We start from the raw sequence: 20170 nt of genomic DNA, 5'->3' as shown, positions 1-20170 counted from the left end.
TTAGCGAGAAACAGAATATCAGCCAGAAATCCAGAAAAAACTCTACATAACAGTTATAAACTGATTTGTGATTGAGTGAATTAAGTATATGATCCCTAGGGGACAAACTGCCTGTGTGCTCGTGTGGCACACAGATTATAATCAATCAATTATAGATACTGATCTCAACTTGTTATGTGTGTAAAGCACGCCTGTCCAGAGAATATTTTCTTCCCTTCCAACCTCTCCACCACCATGGCCAAGACCAAACAGAGGAACAGTCTCCAGATCTCAATCCTCTTGAAAATCTGTTGCTGAAGCCAAGTAGCAGCCAAGAAAACGACGGGATTTAGAGAGTTTGAGTATAGCGAAGTAGGCCAAAGTCCCTCCTGAAACGTGTTCAAACCCAGTGACCATCTCCAAAAAAGATATCTTACTTACTGCTTGGGTTTCTCCACCAAGTTGTGTTTTCCTTGATAACCAAATACTGATTTCACACATACATCTAAATCAATGTATAATTTTTATGATATGTTTTTTTATGGGTTTTTGTCACTCCATTAAAATCAAACAAAGAAATAGAGATCGTCCATTTCTTTGTAAGTGAGCAAACATACAAATTCAGCAAGGATCAGATAATTATTTCCCCCACTGTAGTAGTATTCATATTTATGACTTGCAGCAATAACTCACAATTTGTAAAAAAATACACTTCTTCACTTTCTAGCCAAGCGTAAGAAGAAAAGATCAATAAAACAAAATATGTAACTGGAGCCAAGAGCTGATTAACTTAGATACCCTGGGATTAGCTAGCTTGGGATGTTAATTAGTGAGGTTCAGAACTGCTAGTTGTTGGATTGTGTTTTCCCTCATACAGCTAGCTGATTCCCTGTTTCCAGTCTTTGTTAGGTATTCCAACCATTTTAGACTCTAGCTTTTTATTAAACAGACAGCTCCAAGAGCTGTAATAATTCTTACAAACTAATCCTCAACAGTAAAGTAAACTTTTTCCTAATAAGCGTCAAGTCAAGCGATGTAGATTTTCAAGTGTCCAAAAAACATGTGAATGAAAATGAGAAATTCGGCAGGTTTGCAGGGCATGTCAGTGGAAATTCCCTTAGAATATAGCAACACAAATTTAGTATAAATTACATAGACAGGGCTTAACATATTTATTAAACCACCTATCATAAAAACAGAGAAACATAAATATTTTAGACATCTGTCAAAAATTGTATGTTTTTATACCTAAACTTGAGCGCCAGGCTCTGCACCTCTCCAATAAGTCAGAAATTAATCAAGCATAAGATTCAAAAACCAAAAAATTTTTTTCTGTTCAGGAATGCAAGTAAAAAAAATGCAATTTGGCATCTGAATCAAAAATTAATAATGTGCTTTACTATATTTCCAGCTCTGTTGTAAAACATTACACTTGAAAATTCATGGATAACAACAATAATTATATTTTCGCATTAAATTAAATATCATTTTAGTTAAAGACCTTGCAGATAATGATGGTTTAACTGTTAAAAAAAGCATTAAAAAGATTTTGGTATTTACCAATACTATAAATTTAGGTCAGCCGCAGCATTATTGTTAATTCTGTATATAAAGAAGCACATTCATAATCTATAACCAATGACTGGGCTAAACTCACAATTGACATAAATGTTTAACTTTGACTTTAAGTGTCATGATTTTACTATATTAAACAATATGAACAGGATGGTTTCTATATAAGATTAATTTTTCGAGACTATTTCTCACCATGTTATAGGTTAGAAACACTTTCAGTCATCCTACAGGTGGCCACAGCCAGGCCAGGACCTGCATGGTTGCTCGAGGGTACTAAAGGTCAATTGGTGGTTATGCCAACACAGAGAAAAAGAAATAGCATTCGGTCGGTCCAGTGGCCTGGGCCAGATTCCTAGAGGAGGATATGGAGGCTTTGAGAGTGTCTTTGTGCTGGAATGAGAAGGAACCTCTTGTTTTCTCTCCATCAGTCAGAAAGATGGGCAGTGACCCACAGGGACCCCACCCCTCCCCTGCCTGGCAGTTAAACAGCCCTGGCAAAAGTGCTGAGCTGAGGGAAATACCCGCTGATGTCAGAGCTGCTCTGAATGGACAAGTATGCCCCCCGTTCCTGCTTCCTTTCTCTCTTTCTCTGCTTTTTATTCCCCTGCAACCCAGTCAGTGACCTGATTCATTCAAAAGCAGAATTCACCCCCCTACAAAACAAAGTTAACTCAATTTCTCTGCTCAGTATTTCAAAAGTAATAAAATAATAATAAAATCCCTGTAATAAGTTTTACTGTTTTATTTAAAAAAGGCAAGTTATCAGATTCCCTCCATGCCACCAGGCTGGAAGCGAAATACAAGCTTCCATGATAGTTAAATGTTCCACTTAGCTGCACAACTGTGTGTACTCACCTGATTCAGACTTTTTTGCATACTTCTTGCTCTGTCCTCTGATAATGAGGATGAAAACTAGCAGCAGAATGAAGATGAGTCCCACTAGAGCCACCACGACCAGGAACCACCATTCCTCATAGAAAGGAGCCACTTTTTGGGCTAGATAAGAAAAAAAACCCAGAAAATTGAAATTCATGCTTGTTAAAAACATGTAGCCACATTCCTGTGAAGTCTGAATGACCTAAGGGGATTTAATTAACCCCGAAAGTTAATGTAATTCAGTTCATTCAATTCTATTAACAATTACAAGAAAGCTCACCAGATATGGAGGGAGAAGGTAGACTCGGAGAGCCATAGCCGTAGTCGTTCACTCCAATGACCCGAAAGTCATAACTGACACCTTGTTTCAGGATGTCCATGTTAAATGTGTGCGATGTTGCATCCTTGGAGATGTCCTTGATTAAGATATCCCACAAACCCTCATCTGTAATGGAATTTTAATGGAAAAATTGGGTCGGAGGAGGCTGACGATATTCGTTAAGCAAGCAAAAAATATTTAAACAGTGTCAATATGTCATTGTTAACAGGCTGTTTGTTTGTTTGATACAAGGCTCCGGCCTGGCTGGCAGCTCCGAGGGTAATTGATAATTCTTAAAAATATTACACAATCCATCAATTTCACTGCTCTCGTAAAAATTTACAACCAACAAATTCTACAACATAAATAGCGGAGCAGCCATATTTCAAATGAAGCAGCGTTAGATGTCTTGCTGCTTGCTATGGAAATCATGCCAGAGATCATTTATTACACCCTGCTGCTTGTAAATAAATGTGTAGCTATGACTCCTTGATAGGGTACACAAATATAACCAAGTATGGATATAAATTTTTTATGTTGCTGAACTTTGACAAACATTTTTAAAAAAAACAGCGTAATTTGATCTAAAGGCAAAAATAACTTTTCAAGTAATTGGATACTATAGAAACTTTTCACCACCGGCATATGGATAAGGGGGATATGGGAACCCCCCCCCCCCCTCCATTTAATCTATACTGCCATAAAATACCTATCAGTCCTTGAAACCTTTAAAATGTAGGACTAGATAGCCTTTCCGATTCTCACTCAGGAGCAGTGAAACACATCTCTGCCTGTGAGTCACCTACCATCCATCACCCTCATTGCCATGCCAGGACTTGTCAATCACAGTTGAAACAGGATGCCAATTGTCTTGAATGTAGCGCCTGAATCAATAACCCATTAAAATGCCAGGGACACTGACTCCAGGGCAGCAGATGTTGACACTTTACACCACTTCCCTTAATCAAAATCTCACAGAAGGTAACATAAGGCCAGTGATGGGGCGATCCTGTAGAGCATGGAGTCTCCAAACGTCTTTCAAAAACATGCTTGCTTCCATTTGCACTCTTAGATGGAATCTCATGTCTCACAACCATATCAAATTGGGATATAGATTGGATATTTATTCTTAATATTTAGATATTAATTTCTAAGATTACAGCAAAATGTATTTTACAGTCCCCTTGGCTATGGATGGCTGACCCCTCTGATTCCCCAAGACCCCACTTTCAAAACCACTGTACTAAATCCCCTACCTGAGGGTCTGGCCTCAATTACATAGCGTGTTATGGGAGAACGTCCTGGGTCTCCAGGGGTCCAGTGAATGGTGAGGCCCGAACTGTAGCGCGTAATAAATGGCTCTCCAGGGGGTCCTGGGGCACCTGAGAAAGAATAACATAGTAATAAGTGTTTAAAGGGCTAGTGACAAAATGTCAGCTTTCCAAAACATCACTGCAACTACCTTCCCCTGGTCCTGTGGTGATATTTGCTTCCACCTCAGGCCCGTAGATGAAGGTCTTGGCCCGGATGCGGAAGTTGTACGTGACGCCATCTGCCAGGTCTCTGATCTTCAACCACAGAGGGCCGGTCCCCTTCACATCCACCGTCACTGTCTTACTGACGCCTGGGGGGGAGGGGGAGTGGAGACAGTCGGCACAGGCCACTGAAGACTCTAGACAAACACACCACATTTAAAGCAGGTCTTACACAGGCCAGGCAATGTGCAAGCACACCCAACATACGCAAATGCACACAGAAAGTAATGGAATTAGAAACATGTTTGCATTTTGGCACCGAAGCAGTGTATTATTTAAGATGATAGTAGTAGATATGTATAAGGTTGCAATGAATAATGAGCTGTTTATGTAATGGTTAGCGTAGCTCAAGAAATGCACATCACAAGATTGCAAGAAGGTCGACTGACACGCAAAAGCGTTGACTCTAAAACTTCAGATCTTGTAGTGTGCATTAAGCTTTTATAGCCAGCAGCCATTTAGTGCAGAGAAAACTGACATTGTTAAGAATTTGTTACCATCTACAGGTGTGGAGGGTTCATAGACCAGACGGTAGCCCTCAATGATGCCGTTAGGGAAGGTGGGCTCGCCCCAGGACACATTGACGGAGGTTGTGGTCAGTTCACTGAAGTGAATGAAGCTGGGAGCACTGGGAGCTGAAACATACAGATGTCAAAAACATCTAAAATTTTTGTAGAATGACTCTGTCAAATAATAAAAAACAACCAGATGAGTGGATTGAACAAAAAAACAACCCTTGCTTCACTAGCCTTCAGTTGAACTTCTCTCATGAAATACCAAGTAAATTTTTGCACGAGCCATTTTAATGTCATGACATATATTTCTTCTGTCTGATCAATACAGTGGTCCTTCCCATGGTTACATCAAAGGCCTCAAACAGAGGCATACATCTCTAATTCAGTTTTCTCATCTGAACAAAAAGCCTTGTTAAGGGAATTCTTGAGGCTAACAACAAAATATAGATAAACGTGGAAATATCACAATTCTCCACTGGTGCTGTTTCTTGTTTCTATAGTAGAACTCTTCTGGAGGTCCAGAACCACTGCTGCAAGTCTGAGTCTCCGCGCATGAGCAGAACTCCACTGATTATATAAAAAAAACTTTTTGTTAAACTACATACAGATTTAAAGGTTCTGCATTGCTTACGTATACTTGTTTGACCTTGGGCAGAGCAATTCATAATCACAATGAACACTCTTTGCCTCGAGACCCCATTATAACAGGCTGAACTCTTGAAACCACTGTGCTGAGAAACACATTTTCCTCTGCTGCCTTTAAGCTTCTTGAGCAGGGGGTGAGACGCTTGCAATAGACAAAGCCTCTTTGTTTAAAAAATAAAAAGGGATAACTATCCTCCTAATGCATGCCACCCCCTTCCCAGCTTGTCATCTGTTTCCTCCTCTCAAAACAGCAAGCACTGGGGAAAACAGAGGATCTGTGCACACCTTCCTTTTTCCCCTTTTTACTAGTCTGGGACACAGTAGTAAAACGCATCAAAAATGGCTTTTTGGAAGATAAATATTGTTTTGACACATTTGCAGATGGGCACGGAGGTAGAAAGTCCCACGAGTCACAGAAAGAAGAAGAAGAACAAAGAAAGGGGGCAACGCACGGGGTCCTTTTTGATAAAGCATGCCTGGAGACTCAAAGCTCGCTGACAAAATTTTCATAGCATCAGACAAAAGATGAAATTCAGCAAGTAAGTTTAGAATGGGTTAGCTGATTAGAAACTTATGCTCCGTGTGTGGCTCCGCTAACATCGTTTGGCATGCTGCTGACAACAACGATTAGCATCATCGTCAAATCAAATTCTTTCCCCATGGCTGACTCATCCACTTTGAGAAAACTCTCAGGGTTCTCTAAACTAACATCGGTGCTGCCACCAGCACATAAATATGACAAATGAATAAACACGGCTGTACACGCTCTAATTTATCTGCTTTAGTCTTGTCACGATGTTACCACATTTGTCTTAAGCTTGTCTTTTCTTTTAGAAAACATCTCCATCATGTGTGCGTGCGTTATATACAGAAATATTTGTTTTACTACACTGCTTGATCCCGACTGTTGTGCTCTTTCATACTGATAAACGATTTTGTATAGCCACGTCTGGCGTCTAATTGTCACATTTACCTGCTTGCTGAGTGCGTCCCCTCGTTGGTGGGCTTCGGGGTCCATCCCCAGCGGCGTTGAATGGAGCCACACTGATCATATAGGTGGTGTAACCAGTCAAATTCTTCAGCTTCACCCCTCCTTCAGGCATAAACAGAGTCCGCATCCGCTCAGTCTCGTTCTTACGCTGGAATTCCCAAAAGTAAATCTACATGGAATAGCACAGACATAAATAAATATCTACAGATACTGTTCAGGGAATGCAGCAATTTCTGCTTCTATGAAACTCAGTCCCATTTCAAACTCCCCTATGGGAAATACACAATTATATTTTATTCCCTGCAAATGTTTTCTTGAGCAGCAGACGGAACCTTTTACTGAAACCCCCTCTGGAAAACGCTGTTCGCTAAAAGTGTAAAATTATCAATTTAATAGTGATTAACAACAGATGGATGTAATCTCATGTGAACCACTAAAATGTAAATATTTAATGATAAAAACAGAACACTGTTGTATTGTTACGCTGCACTCTAAAAGTGAGCCAGTAAGGCATGTTGAGCCTGTGCCAGACGCGGCACTTTGCAGAGACTCTGACCTTGTATCCCTGGATGTCTCCATTCTGTGCATCCACAGGTGGAGGGTCCCACGTCACATCCAGCTGGGTGGCTGTTGCGGACTGAATAGCCACATTCTGGGGCGGGGCCGTCGGCACTGTGACAGCCGTTCAGATATATCGCATTTAACGATGACGTTTTTCGATTTTAATATTTGTTTTCATTACTATGCTCATTGCGTTTACTAGGAAAATGACAGCCTCAAGGAGAAACTATTCAGTTAAAACTGAACAGACTTGGCATTTAAGAAAGATAAATGACCCCCCAAAATCTATTTGCCCATAAGAGGAAGTGTGCATACCTGCTTCTCCAACAAATACCTCCTGTGGAGGGCTGGTTGGCCCCTCACCCACGGCGTTGTACACACTCATGCGTATCTCATAACGCTTGTGTTTACTTAGCTCTGCAGTAGAAGTAAACAGTTTGGAATATAAGGTTAGGAATTATATCAAACACCAATCTGTGACATGTATGCAAAATCCCTACATGGGAATATCTTCCCATTTATGAAAGTCACCATTGCTCTGCAGTTAACTGTAAAGAGGTCTGCTGACCTCCTGGGGATCCATGTCTGCATCCCTACACCCCCCCCCTCCTGGTGCTCCAAACAATTAGTTGAAGTAGAAAACGTAATAAATAGGATATGATCCCTGAATGGTTTCACACCCACCCACACAACAACACTACACGGAATTTTACACTGCTGCCCTCGGAAGACATTTCTATTTCAATTACAAATTCACAGAGTGACACTGTAATTATGAGTCTGTCGAATTGTGCATTGTGGGGGTACAGGAGAAATATGTGACCATCTGCTTTTGCAGTGCTCATCCAAATAAGCTGACATGTGCAAACCAAAGAGCATGCTGGACCAGGCACGCTTGTGTATTCAGTGTTCAAGAATTTCTATGTACAAAGCGCTCCACTGGCCTCAGTAGAAGTGTTTGTACCGAGCAATGTGATTATAAGCAGCCAAATGTTGTGTTAATTTGCTTAACACTCTGAGTTCTCTATTCTAGGAAGCCGGGCACTTGAGAAAAAAATTGAGATTCAAAAGGAAAATAGTTTTGGTTTTGTTTTTTCAACCTAATTTGTTTGCAGATTGAATTATTGTGTTTATATGTGTGCTTTCGAGAGGCAGAGAGATAACGTAACTTACTGTCTAACTCATACTGGGTGAGCGTTGAATCACTCAGATTTCGGAGGCTGTAGGGAGCTGCACAAAAAAAAGGGATAAAAAAAAAGTCAAAATAAGAGCTGTTAAGTGGAGAGACAAAGGTAGTAGGGTTCAAAGTCAAAAATTTGCTGCTGTTAATGAGGGCAGCAACATTATTATAAGAAAAAACAACCCAATGATGGTGATCATAGCTCTGAATGAGCAACAGAGTGAGTCAACAAGAGGAAAATTATAGGCCAAGTTTCACAAAGCAGCAGAAAGAGAGAGGGCTCCAGAGTAAACCTAATAATAGCCTGCAGCTGATAACCACTGATCACAAGATGAAATGTTTTGCTGTGAAGTGTCAAGACCAGTGGGGAAATCTTGGCAACAGTATAGGCCTTTGTGAGAATTTTCCTCTAATGGAAAAGGGGCTGCTGACGCATAAAGACAGCATGTGAATAATCAACCATAACAGAGACTTATAATTATGTGTTACTGAAGTAAAGCGCAGGACTGTATTTCTTGATGTGTAATTTCTAACCTCGGTTATTTCTTTATGGTCTTTAAATTCATAATGTCACATTTCAAATCGCACACCGGAGAGTTCCAGTTAATGCAATATACCACTTGTTATAGTACACAATTCATTTTTCTTAGGATCCTATAGTGTAGGTGGTGGCATAATAAAATGTATTTTGTTGGTAGCAGTTATTTCTCACCAGAGAGCTCAGCCCAGGTGGATGCACTGTTGACTGTGTGAATATAACTGCGGAGACGGTCATACAGCAGCTCGCGGTATCGAATGCGAAAGCCCAGTAAGATACCATTTATCTTCTCCTCTGAGGGGGGCTGAGGAGAAAAATGCAGACTTACTGTTAGTCTAATGTAGCACATCACTGTACATCTGATACCTACAGATAGCCTGGAAGACTACATGCGATCCAAGTGATCCAACTCCTTTTAACAAGTTTTTTTCTTCACTGCTAAAAAACTGCCAAAACCCCCCCAGTTATTACTGACATTTGTCATTAACTTACCATCAACTAAGAAGATTTAGAGTAACTGTTATACACAGACAGAAAAAACAAAATCATACCATGTCACACCAAGCTGAAGAAAAATCCCCTTTGATTAAACAATGAGAGGAACAAACCCACAGAAGAAAGAAAAAAAGCACAAGCAACTCTCGATCCTCATAAAGTCTACAAGTGTTCTCCATAAAACTAAAATTGTGTCTCAGAGCCTCCTGTTTTTCTTTTTATGACCTGTTAATTCAGGTGGGAATGCGGGTGAGGGTGCTTTTTATTACGCAGACAGTGTGGCAGTGTGTTTATCAGTCTATACTGTAAGTATAGGCCTTGCTGTTTGCTATCAAGCTCTCTTAGAAGCCACTTTCCCACACTTGAACAGATCACGAAGTTTGAAAACATATATATAAAGTTGTTTTGTTTGTTCTTACCTGCCAGCGGATCAGCACTGACGTTGTTGTGTATGGCGTGACAGAGAGAATCGAGGGCGCTTCGTCAGGCACTGGGGTAATAAAAGTGAAATAAATGAGCTAAATTGACCTGAAAATCTGCACAATTCAAGATGCTTAACCTATCCATGTGCAGTGGCATTCATGGAGCATAAATACACAACAGCCACAACAGAAGAACCATTGATGAGTCAGAAATAGCTGAGGGAAAGATCAGCAGAGTTTCTTGATTTGGATAAGCACCACTGGGCAAACTTTTGTTTTCTTTTATAAAGTTGCTCTTTTGTCTCATGATGGTGCAGTTGTTGTTGTCTTTGCCAGTAATGTCCAAATCACAGCAAAAGGCAAATTGATGCAGACATAAAACTGTTTTCACTATGATACAGATCAAAGTCATACCTCTGACTTTTTGTGTTTAAACTTAACCTACATTTTAAATAACAACTTGATACTATACACTAACATATAAAAGATGTCACAAAGGAATAGCTTGTTTTGTGAAAATGAACACTAGCGTTCACACTGGCTGACAGCTTGAGAGTGTCACTAAATGAAAATGACCACATTCACCAAGAAAGTGTCTTGCACAACACACCATAAATGTGTCATACATCAATATGACATGCATACATTCAAAAAATTACATACGAGTAAGCTTTAGAGGCACTTCTTATTAGCTACAGAGCAAGCCAGACAAGACATTTCCAGCTTTATACCAAGTTTGTGCTTAAGGATGAGTCACACAAGAGCAAAAATAGATGTTCAAAAAAGTTTATTTTTGAATAACTTGCAGTCGGCAGCCAAGTTGTTCCAAACCACTTTGTTGCCAAGCAGTTGTGGTAACCAATTGGTTGTCCAGACGTTAAGCATGTAACACCCTCAACCTCTGGGCCATGTTTAAGTGCAAGGTGATTGCACAAGTTGGCTGGTCACAGGAAACCTGTCTCCAAACAAGCACGTTTTGACTTGAACTTGGACTCTTTTAGTCTTACCTTAGTTAACAGCAATCAAAAATAGACCCACTTCTTTCTGATCAAGGTAAACGATGCATCATGTCATCAGATTTTTATGCTGTAAACGATGAGAATAAAGATTTTTGCTCATCGTGTTACTCTTACCATCCTGTAGAGTTGTGATTGCTTCACTTTCCTGACTGTACTCGCTGTCCCCTATGTCATTGGTGGCTTTTATTCTGAACTGGTAAGATGTGAAGGGTTTCAGCCTTAGGGATGAAAGCACAGAAAAGCACATCAATCTTTATCACAAACTGCAGCATTGAAACTTCAAACTTTTTAAACTCCATACATCAAAAAGAGAGTCTCACTGCGAGGTTTAGAAGCAAACTATTAGGCATACTTTAAACCAAACTGGAACCTTAATGGCAAATACAGTTTCACATTTGTACTTGCCAAATGCATTTCCATCGTTTACGTTCCAAACTGCAATCCTCTGGAAACATTATTCTTTAAAAGAACACATTTCTTATGCCAGCTATTCAAAAGGTAGGGGAATATTAAAGAGGAAGCGTCAGCAAGAAGTGTGAGAACACATTTGTTCTAATAAAGGGAATGTGAAAATTTACACCTTAACGTAACCAGATGTTGTTACTTGATGATACTCTACCTGGATACTATGTAGGTTGTGGCCTCGTGGCTGACAGATGCTGAGTGGACCGTCCAGTTGCTTTCAGGAAGCTCTCTTAGCTGGACCGTATAGTAGCGCACGGGGGACAGGCCGTCACTACCAGGCTCCCATGAAAGCAACACCTGGCGAGCCTGAACGTGTTTTTGAGGAACCAGGGGGCGGCTGGTAGGCTGAGGACGAGCTGGAGCAAAAACAGAGGCAAGTAAGGGAAAGAGAAACGGGCAACGGAATACAAGGACGACTGCTGTGTGCGCATGTGACACATGAATTGGGACAAACTGAGTGTTTGGAGAAGTTGCAGATGTGCGGGGGAAAAAATTGGAGCCATTAGAAACAGTTTTTTTAAAATATACTTCTTGTTTTCCATTTACTCATATTTGCATGAGCTATGTAGAGCTGACAAGAAAGAAGAAAGTGTGATTCTGGTGCTGGAATGAAAAGTAGCTGAGAAACTAAAGTAGCATAGTACACGATCCACAACATGCCTTGAGGGAAGCAGATGGACTGATGCATTCTCACAATGACATCAGAGTGCTTCAATAAATACCCACAGGGCACAGACACTCCTCTAGAAAACACATCTGCTCGCTGAACTGTTGACTGGAAATGAACTAAGTGCAACGAAGGCTTAGTGCAGCTCTCTGCATGTTATGCCATTACGGAGATCATACACATGTGTCTGTTCTCAGGTCTCAGCACCATTTATACAACTGTTACTATATTTCCTGCATTGTTAGAGAAATACAAATTATGTTGCTACTACGCTTCCAAACACCACTTCATCAGCATCAGATGAAACATTTTATTCATATTCTCAATTAAATTGTTGTTTTTATGACTTCCCCACATATCCAGCGCTCGAATATGTCAGTATTAAAATCCACATCGAGTTACCTCTTTTCTCCGTGGTAACCACGAGCGCCTCGGCCGCCTCACCCCAGCCTTTCCTTGTCTGTGCCGTGATGCGAAACACATAGACAGTTTCTGGCTTGAGGTTAGTCACCATGTACTGGCGGGCGCTAGGGTTCAGCACATCCACTGTGGCTGTGTTGCTATTGGTGGAGTTGAGGTGGTACGTGATCTGGTAAGCTGGAGAAGAGACAAATGGTCTTAATAAAGCTGTCAAAGATGCTCTGGGTTAGAATGAAACATGTATTTCAGTGGTATCTGAAGAAACAGTTGTTTATACTGTTAATAAAAGGGAAATCAAGCTGCGCTGCAGACAGCTGTGTTCCTTCTGACAGGATTTCATTAGCATCTGCTCCTCTATGCTACTTTGTAGGTCTGTCACACTGGACAGTTTAAACTAAATTATCCAACAGATGTTTAATGGAATAAATACTCACAAGGAAATCCCCAGTAAGCCAACAAGAGAATCCCAGTCCCTTTATTGCAAACCGGAAAATAACAAGACTTGATTTCCCCCAACGAATACGGTCTAATCCACTTAGTTGGGGAAAAAAACCCAAATCAAAGTTTGCAAAAGTATGTTTACAATGATTGGGAGCAAAAACTGTTGCCATTGATTTCTAGAGTAGAATTAGGGGCCAAATCTTAATAAAAAACATTTTGTATGTACTAACCAAGTATAATGCCATTCGGCTGGGCAGGGGACTGCCAAATAAGGCGGACTGAGGTGGTCCGGACTTCAGGGAACAGGATACCCACTGGAGGTCCTGGGACTGTGAAGACCACACAAAGATTTAAAGTTTTTTTAGACATAACATATAAGTAGCCCCTCCCTTTTCTTAATTCTCTTACCAAAGTATTCAGCACAATATCAATTGCTATTTATTTTTACATAATTGGAATGCTCAATCTTGCTCTATCCTGTGTTCCTACCATCATCCAGGGTCCTTTCAAGAATAGGTGGAGAGCTCGGCCGTCCATCTCCAATCCGTGTGAATGCCAGAACTTGGATCTCATAGAGCACATATTTCCCCAGACCAGTCAGCTGGACACTGTGAGTGGCATTCCCCTCTACTGTCCAGAAGTGGACTGGACTGTCCGAGTCTTTTTCTTTATAAACCACCTGACTCGGTGAGGAGACAGGAGAAAGAGGTTGGGAAAAGTGAATGTGGAAATTAAGTAGGACAAATAGCCTCAAAAACCGCAACCATGCTGTGTATTTCACAGCTTAAAAGAAGCTCAAGTTTTTTCCAAACTAATTAGATGCCTCGGAAAGCTCAGTAAATAAAAGGTGTATAGCTGCCAAATATAAAAAGCAGAAATAGACCTTGTAGCCCAGAATGAGCCCATTCCTGTCCGGCTCTGGGACTTCAAACCAGCGCACCAGGATGCTGCTTGAAGTAGTTGCAAAGGCAGAGACGTTGGTGGGACCACTGGAGGGAACTGGGAACAATAAAGAGATTAGAGGGCTGGATAGTCTAGTGTTTGCCACATATTCCAAAAAGTCTGTCATATATGCTGTGTATGAGGGCAATTACTGTACATACGGATCTAAAATAGAGAAGGATTTATTATTTGTGTTTGCGTATGCACACAGAAGCTTCTATTATTTTGGCTTGGTGGAAAAAACCCTCAAGAATAGGGCTCTTCTCCTCCTTGGCACTCATCCTTGGACAACATGCCTGATTCCTAATAATTTGCTGGAGTATGGGGAAAAAAAGAGCGCAGGAATTCCACATTTAAGTCCATGTGTTCTCAATTTCCTCAGACTCCATTCTTAGCTCCTTCCATGTCTTTCTGTCCAATGCCTGGTGAAAGCGTGAAAGCAGACGCAAGAATGGAAAAGCAGTGTCTTTGCTTATATTAAAGAGGCTATTAAAAATACTCTAGCGGGGCATCTGAGCAGGAAACAATCTGCTCATGGATTTACCATATGGCAAAGTGTTAAGTGTTTGTTTGACACCTCTAATATGACTAATAATAAAGATATTCAGCACAGATGCTGCAAATACAGTATCACAGAAGTAATCAGCGTGTTTTTATTTCTGGGTTGTGAAAATGTGTTTGATGTTCACACAAATATGTGTGAGGCAATTTAGGAATTTGACCTTTAACAGAAAAAAGAAGATTTGACTAATCTAATGAAGTTTGTGCATTACTTTTCCAAACAAAATAGCGTTTTTCCACAGCGTGGAACTCACCAGACTCCCGTGTCCTGCCTCTGACCGGTTGGCTCCAGGGTCCCACTCCAATGCCGTTTACAGCCTGGACCCTGACCTCATATTCTGTCCACTCCTCCAGGTCCTCAATAGTAAACTCTCTCTCCAGACGGTCGGTAATAACATGGGTGAGTGGATGGCCCTGTGAGCCTGCACGGGAGTACTGAACCCTGTAGCCCACCTGCTCTGCATTCCCATTATATTCCCATTCAGGCAAAGGCTGAGGGGAAGGAGATGGTGTTCACATTGAGAGAGATTGGACTGACTAACAGGCCTGTTTCCTTCAACTCATCAAGTTTTTCTTACAGTGTGACATCACTAACAAAAACTGGCATTTTAGAAAAAGATTTCTCCTTACCATCCATCGTAACCAGAGGCTTGTTTCACTAGCAGTGCGCAGGGTGACGTTGGCAGGGGCCATGTCGGGAGGAGCTGGTAGGGTCTGAATTTTTCTGGAGGGCTGACTGGGAGGACTGGTACCCACTATGTTCACCTGACGCATCCGAAACCTGGTATATGGATTTGAACATCATAACATGAATCTCGCTTGAGAAAACACTTACTTGATTTCAGCTGTAGTCCTGAAACTGGGAATCTGGCAGCTTAAAATGAACCTGCAATGATCAGCATTATAGTCGCACTTGCATCCTCTTACATGAGGCTTATTGCATTTGAACAAGATCAGAGCGCTGAATATGAATAAAGCATGAATATGCTGTGGGGGGCTTATTTGCGTTATGGCCTGAATATGCAAAACAGCAATTTTTTTGCATTTAACTATATTGAAATGAAAAGTGGCAGCGCTGATGTTGGAATGATGAGAACTATAGCTGTTGTGAGCCTTTAGGGATTGGCTCAGTGAAATGCTAATTGCTTATATTGAATGCGATCGTGAAAAACAAGCCAAGATAAAAATCAGGCATACACTTAAAAAAAACTTTTAAAATAATCTTGAATTCAAATGAAAGGAAAACATAATAAGATAAGCTGCTGGGACATGCTGAAATGAAAGTGCACATACACAAATGGCACATGATTACTTTCAATTAAAACTGGCATTGTTAAGTTGTTAACACTAATACTGATGTGACTTTGTGTGTCTGTACAAAAGCCCAGTGCAGCAGATCAGTTTTTATTTGTTCTTTTCAGCATGTGTTCTGCCACAGGAGAATGTGTACTGAGGTGAATGTGTAGTATGTCTGCAGAAGTACTTTGTATTTAATAATTTTGGAACTCAGGTACACAGTAAAGATTCACAGAAACAGGTTTCCAGTAATTACCTGTATGAGGTATATGGGTTGAGACCTGGCACCTCTAAGGAGCGAGCCTCAGGTTCGTTGAACACCTGGTGGACCATCAACCAATCCTCATTTTCTCCTACTGCACCCACCTGGGAATAAGACAACAGATGAGTCAAATACTGCACCTCTCTTTCTGAGGAACCAAGGAAAGTAGTGAATTTTTACTGAACTTTTTAAATATAACTAAAAAACAAATAAATTATTAGTTCCAGTTAAAATCTGGCTCACCTGGGCCTCCACTAGCCAGCGGGAAATGGAAGTTTTGCCATCATAGCCAGGTTTGAACTGCAGGTTGATGGAGCGTGGGCCAATATTGGAAATTGCCATGTTGGTAGGAGGGCCAGGAAGCTCTGTGAGGAAGCAAAAAACAAACACACAAAACAATTAAAAGAGTCACATAAAGCAATAACTGGGCTGATATTACTATGTCACTGGAGAATGTGCACTAAGATATGGATATTTTTCTCTTGCTGCCTCTTCCACAGGGCAAGTTGTTGAGTCTGTGGACTACATAGGAAAATCCATCAACCACAGCACCCTCTTGTGGCAGAACAGATACTGCACACATATATTTCTCTGCTATCTCATCCTATTCTCTCCAGAGTGCTCCCACCTTCAGCCAAGACACCAAAAAAGAAGATTAGATTTGAAAAAGATGCTTACACACAGTACACAGATAGAGACAATGCCATGAATGTCAATTACACTGCAGTTATCTGGATATATGATTCAATCTGATATCCTACTTGTTTACACTTGAGCTAAATAAACAATAAGAATGGATTATTCACTGGTAATCCTGGAGAGGGGGGGGGGCAAATCTGAAAATGGTGAATTCAAAGAACAGCAAGAAAGCATTTTTGCGTATATGAATATCAACACTTTTTGTGCTTGTCTAGGTAGGATTGGATAATTTATGCGAGTGCAAAAACGGATTCATTATTCATCATTTTTTACCTCATACTTTTTAAAATATTAAACCTACTAGGCAATCCCCTCTTCCCAAAGCGCAATATAGTTAACATAAATTCTAGTTGAAGACATTAATCCAAACCATAATCCAAACCATAGCCCATCGGTATGACCCAGTATTTTTTGAAAAAAAAGATATCATCATTGCCACATGGGGATACTAAACTGTTTTTTCCAAGATTGCTTAAATGTGAATATATTCAATCATAATGAAACGCAGATTATGTGTCGCTGTAAAATGACCACCTCTAAATTATTTGCATGACTGATTACTAAGGCTGCTTTTAGCTGGGTCATTACAGTACAGTTGCAGGCACATCGGCGTTTTCTTTATACCTATACAATGGGAGTAATTGCTATTCTGAACGTAAGTGCTACACTGAGGCCTGTTCTCAATAAAACAGCCTGTCATTTCACAGGTTTCACAGATGTACAGCCTCTAAATGTAGCTCCAGTAATTGACGTGGGCATTGTGTTTCTGTTGCACCGTTTTGCAAATATGAAATCATTAAACACTGTAATCGTCCTTAATGCTATCGAGGGAGCTATTATTTCACGAATGTCGGGGAGATACGTGCATGTGCAGGTTTTTGTTTTTTTTTTGCTTCTGTCCTAGATGAGGTGACCGGGGTCAGATTTCATTGTGTCTGGCGCCAGACAACATTGAGTGTGCGCACCGAGTTCAATGCGTGACAGTAAATCTACGGGAAGGGAAGGTTCAGTAAAGGTCCCCAGTTGCTCATTAATTTGAATAAAGACACAATTTTGACTTGAGAATTAATTGAGCTTGGAAAGGTTTTATGATTGTTAATTGGAACTGCACACTGCCTGAGAATGAAGGCATGCGGATAAAGGTAGATATTGTCCGAGTATGTAAAAAAAAAAATGCTATGGCACTTGTAATGTCAATCAATTTTCATTCACTTTCACAACATGCCACCACCTCTCCTCAAAATAGACATGAACCATTAACAGATTTTACAGGGACTATTTCTTCAAAGAGCACTCAACCAAGGATGAGTGATACTTAGCCTCAACACAATTGTGTAACGTCTTCTGTTCCAGAGGGCGCTCTCCAAGTACGGAAAAAATGAATGCTGACGATGTCTACAATGAGACTGAATGAACATCGAAACAGGAGCTGCCAATACAAACTGACATTTTGGAGAGGGACTTAAGTGGGCGGGCACAATTAAAGATGCAACTGCAATGTGAGAAATGTAGAATCTAGTGTGTATCCATTCTCACACATGAACTTTAGACAGTGTCAGAAAAATCTGGAAAATTGTCTTTTGTTTTTTGGGGGAAAGCGTTCTGCCGGAGGAGCTGACCACTCACAAGCTGTGAAGTCACTGAACTTTCAGTGCTTTTCTCATACTCACAAGAATTGATGCAAGATGACACCACACAGGCTTGTAGTATGAGCTAGGAGGTTAAAGACTATTTAACATTCAATATACTGCAGTAATTTGTGTTGTCATGTGCACCTCTGCCTGGTGATGTTTGGAAAAGTTCAGTGCTGCAGTTCATGTCTAAAAGCTGCTTTTTTTTTTTTTTAATTACTCTTTCATATCATCTGGAATAAAAAATTTTGGGCACACAGGCTCTCATGTATCTGTAGTGAATGCTTGGTTACTAACCTGGTGGAACACCAGAGGAAATGGTGGAGGAGGACAGCACGCCCTGGCCCTTGGAGGTCATTCCTCCCACTTCAATAGTGTAGGTGGTGAGAGCAGTGAGCCCGGTGACCCTGTACTCTAAGGTGACATTGGGCAGGTAGTGGGTGACTCTGGTGTTTGTTCGGTTGTACTCCTCCCAAGAAATGCGGTAACCTAAGGAGAGGCAGTGATGAGTGGACACGGACAGAAAATCCTCCAAGGGAAAATCTGACAGCAGTTTTACTACAATAGCAACTCCAGGCTTGCGTGCTACAGGGCAAGCTAACAGAAATATTAAATTAACTTCATCAAAAATTGAATATAGCAAATTAAATAAGCCTGTGATTATACCTCCCTGCACTCACGCATCCTCCGCCCACTCCCATACACACATACAGACACACATGCTCACCCGCTCAAAGTTAATGCAATTTGCTCCTTGGCCAGCAGCTCTTTTCATGTGATTGCACAAAGCATTAAGCAGCATTTCTTGCCAAATCAATAATTTCACATGGCATGTCAGTGTTTGTCTCCTGGGAGCGTGCAACACATTGAAATGTTGGAAAATACTTTACAACATGCTGCTAAATATCAAGCTGTGCAAACATTTAACAATTTGTTAGCTAGATTCTTTAACGTAATACTCAAGAAAAAACATTCTGCATGTGAGTCGATGGAATGAAAGATTTACTGCACATTAAGCGACTGATAAGTCGATGGCGTGGTTGCATGAAAAATAATAGAAACAATATATTGGCCAGTATTATAGAAAAATCACTGAGTAGTAGGGAATGTAATTTTAAGAAAAGCCAAATAACCATTTCTGCACTCTTACCACTGAAAGATTCACTTTAATGATCTATCTCATCAGTCAATGTGATGTTTTATTGGTCTTTATTATGTCTGATAATTTAAGGACTTTTTGCCCTTTTATTACTATACTGTTTCATACTAAAATGGTCACATTTCTGTATATTTCTTCTACGATTGCAAAAGACTTGAGCAATGCCTCTCGAAGGGAGCCTTATTGAGAGATATTTCATATGGAGAGCTTGGGAGAGGAGACAATGTTGGCTGAAAAATGTCATTTTTCAAATATTCTTCTCTTTCTTTCTTTTTTTTTTTTTCTCAAGTGTTGTCTTATTGCTGGTATATTCTGTCTGTGGCTTGGGAAGCACTATGTGCATGAACCCCCACAAAAAACAAAGAAAAACAACAACTAACGATAAAGAACCTCTCCTGGGCTGGCTTCAGTAAATGAGTTCAAGCAGCTGCAATATAAAACCAAATCCTCCGGTCTCAGTTCAACCTGAGCACTGCCTCATGCGACTGGTGTCTGTCAACCCAACTCTGACAAATACCACCTTGGAAAAAAAAAAGGTGCTATTTCTCACCTTTTCTGCCTCTGGCTACAAGTATAATTTGGGAGTTATGTGAATGTACCTGTGAGAACTCCATTCTTCTCGCTGGGCTCACTCCAGCTGACTTTGAGTGAAGTGTCCAAGATCTCGGTGAAACTCAGATGACCCACTGCACCGGGGGCTGAATAGGAACAAATAAGAATAATGAGCACGCCTAAGAGGCTTTGAGCCACAGCTGTACAGGTGATTGACTAGGATCTGGAAATAGCCACTCATTGCTGACATCTTAAGAGTTTGGATTTTAAAATTTGAAAAAAACGAAGAAAGAAAAACCCGTGAATATGAGCCGGGGTACACTGGGAATTTTTACCACTTCGCAAATATTCTGTAAAGAACTATATCCCAATTATGATGATGCCGAATATACTCATTCATTAGCACTTTTCTACAACTCCTTACT

General features: G+C 40.6%; 1 protein-coding gene across 6 annotated transcripts in view; it reads right to left on the bottom strand.

Moving 5' to 3' along the window:
• The window catches only part of sdk2b (sidekick cell adhesion molecule 2b), a 325205-nt gene that overhangs the window by 12649 nt on the left and 292386 nt on the right, over positions 1 to 20170 (bottom strand). For 4 of the 6 annotated variants that reach the window (XM_085285110.1, XM_085285113.1, XM_085285114.1 and 1 more), the window contains 23 exons: positions 19793 to 19891; positions 18332 to 18523; positions 15948 to 16069; positions 15699 to 15808; positions 14777 to 14927; positions 14401 to 14638; positions 13527 to 13642; positions 13133 to 13322; positions 12874 to 12972; positions 12185 to 12379; positions 11270 to 11471; positions 10765 to 10868; positions 9629 to 9699; positions 8889 to 9018; positions 8170 to 8226; positions 7312 to 7413; positions 6992 to 7107; positions 6418 to 6604; positions 4782 to 4919; positions 4212 to 4421; positions 4006 to 4131; positions 2711 to 2875; positions 2410 to 2550 (listed from right to left, as the gene is read on the bottom strand). In XM_085285110.1, coding sequence (XP_085141236.1) covers positions 2410 to 2550; positions 2711 to 2875; positions 4006 to 4131; positions 4212 to 4421; positions 4782 to 4919; positions 6418 to 6604; positions 6992 to 7107; positions 7312 to 7413; positions 8170 to 8226; positions 8889 to 9018; positions 9629 to 9699; positions 10765 to 10868; positions 11270 to 11471; positions 12185 to 12379; positions 12874 to 12972; positions 13133 to 13322; positions 13527 to 13642; positions 14401 to 14638; positions 14777 to 14927; positions 15699 to 15808; positions 15948 to 16069; positions 18332 to 18523; positions 19793 to 19891 — 3261 coding nt within the window. The remainder of the gene's footprint in view (positions 1 to 2409; positions 2551 to 2710; positions 2876 to 4005; positions 4132 to 4211; positions 4422 to 4781; positions 4920 to 6417; positions 6605 to 6991; positions 7108 to 7311; positions 7414 to 8169; positions 8227 to 8888; positions 9019 to 9628; positions 9700 to 10764; positions 10869 to 11269; positions 11472 to 12184; positions 12380 to 12873; positions 12973 to 13132; positions 13323 to 13526; positions 13643 to 14400; positions 14639 to 14776; positions 14928 to 15698; positions 15809 to 15947; positions 16070 to 18331; positions 18524 to 19792; positions 19892 to 20170) is intronic. The other 2 variants (XM_085285112.1, XM_085285115.1) reach the window with 1 other exon arrangement.

Source organism: Mchenga conophoros, linkage group LG8 (assembly GCF_057382185.1).
Source record: "Mchenga conophoros isolate Kocher_MC1m ecotype Shallow Benthic linkage group LG8, M_conophoros_male_GT1.1, whole genome shotgun sequence".
Taxonomy (NCBI): domain Eukaryota; kingdom Metazoa; phylum Chordata; class Actinopteri; order Cichliformes; family Cichlidae; genus Mchenga; species Mchenga conophoros.
The sequence above is the reverse complement of the archived record's forward strand: the minus strand, read 5'-3'. Positions and strand labels throughout refer to the sequence as shown.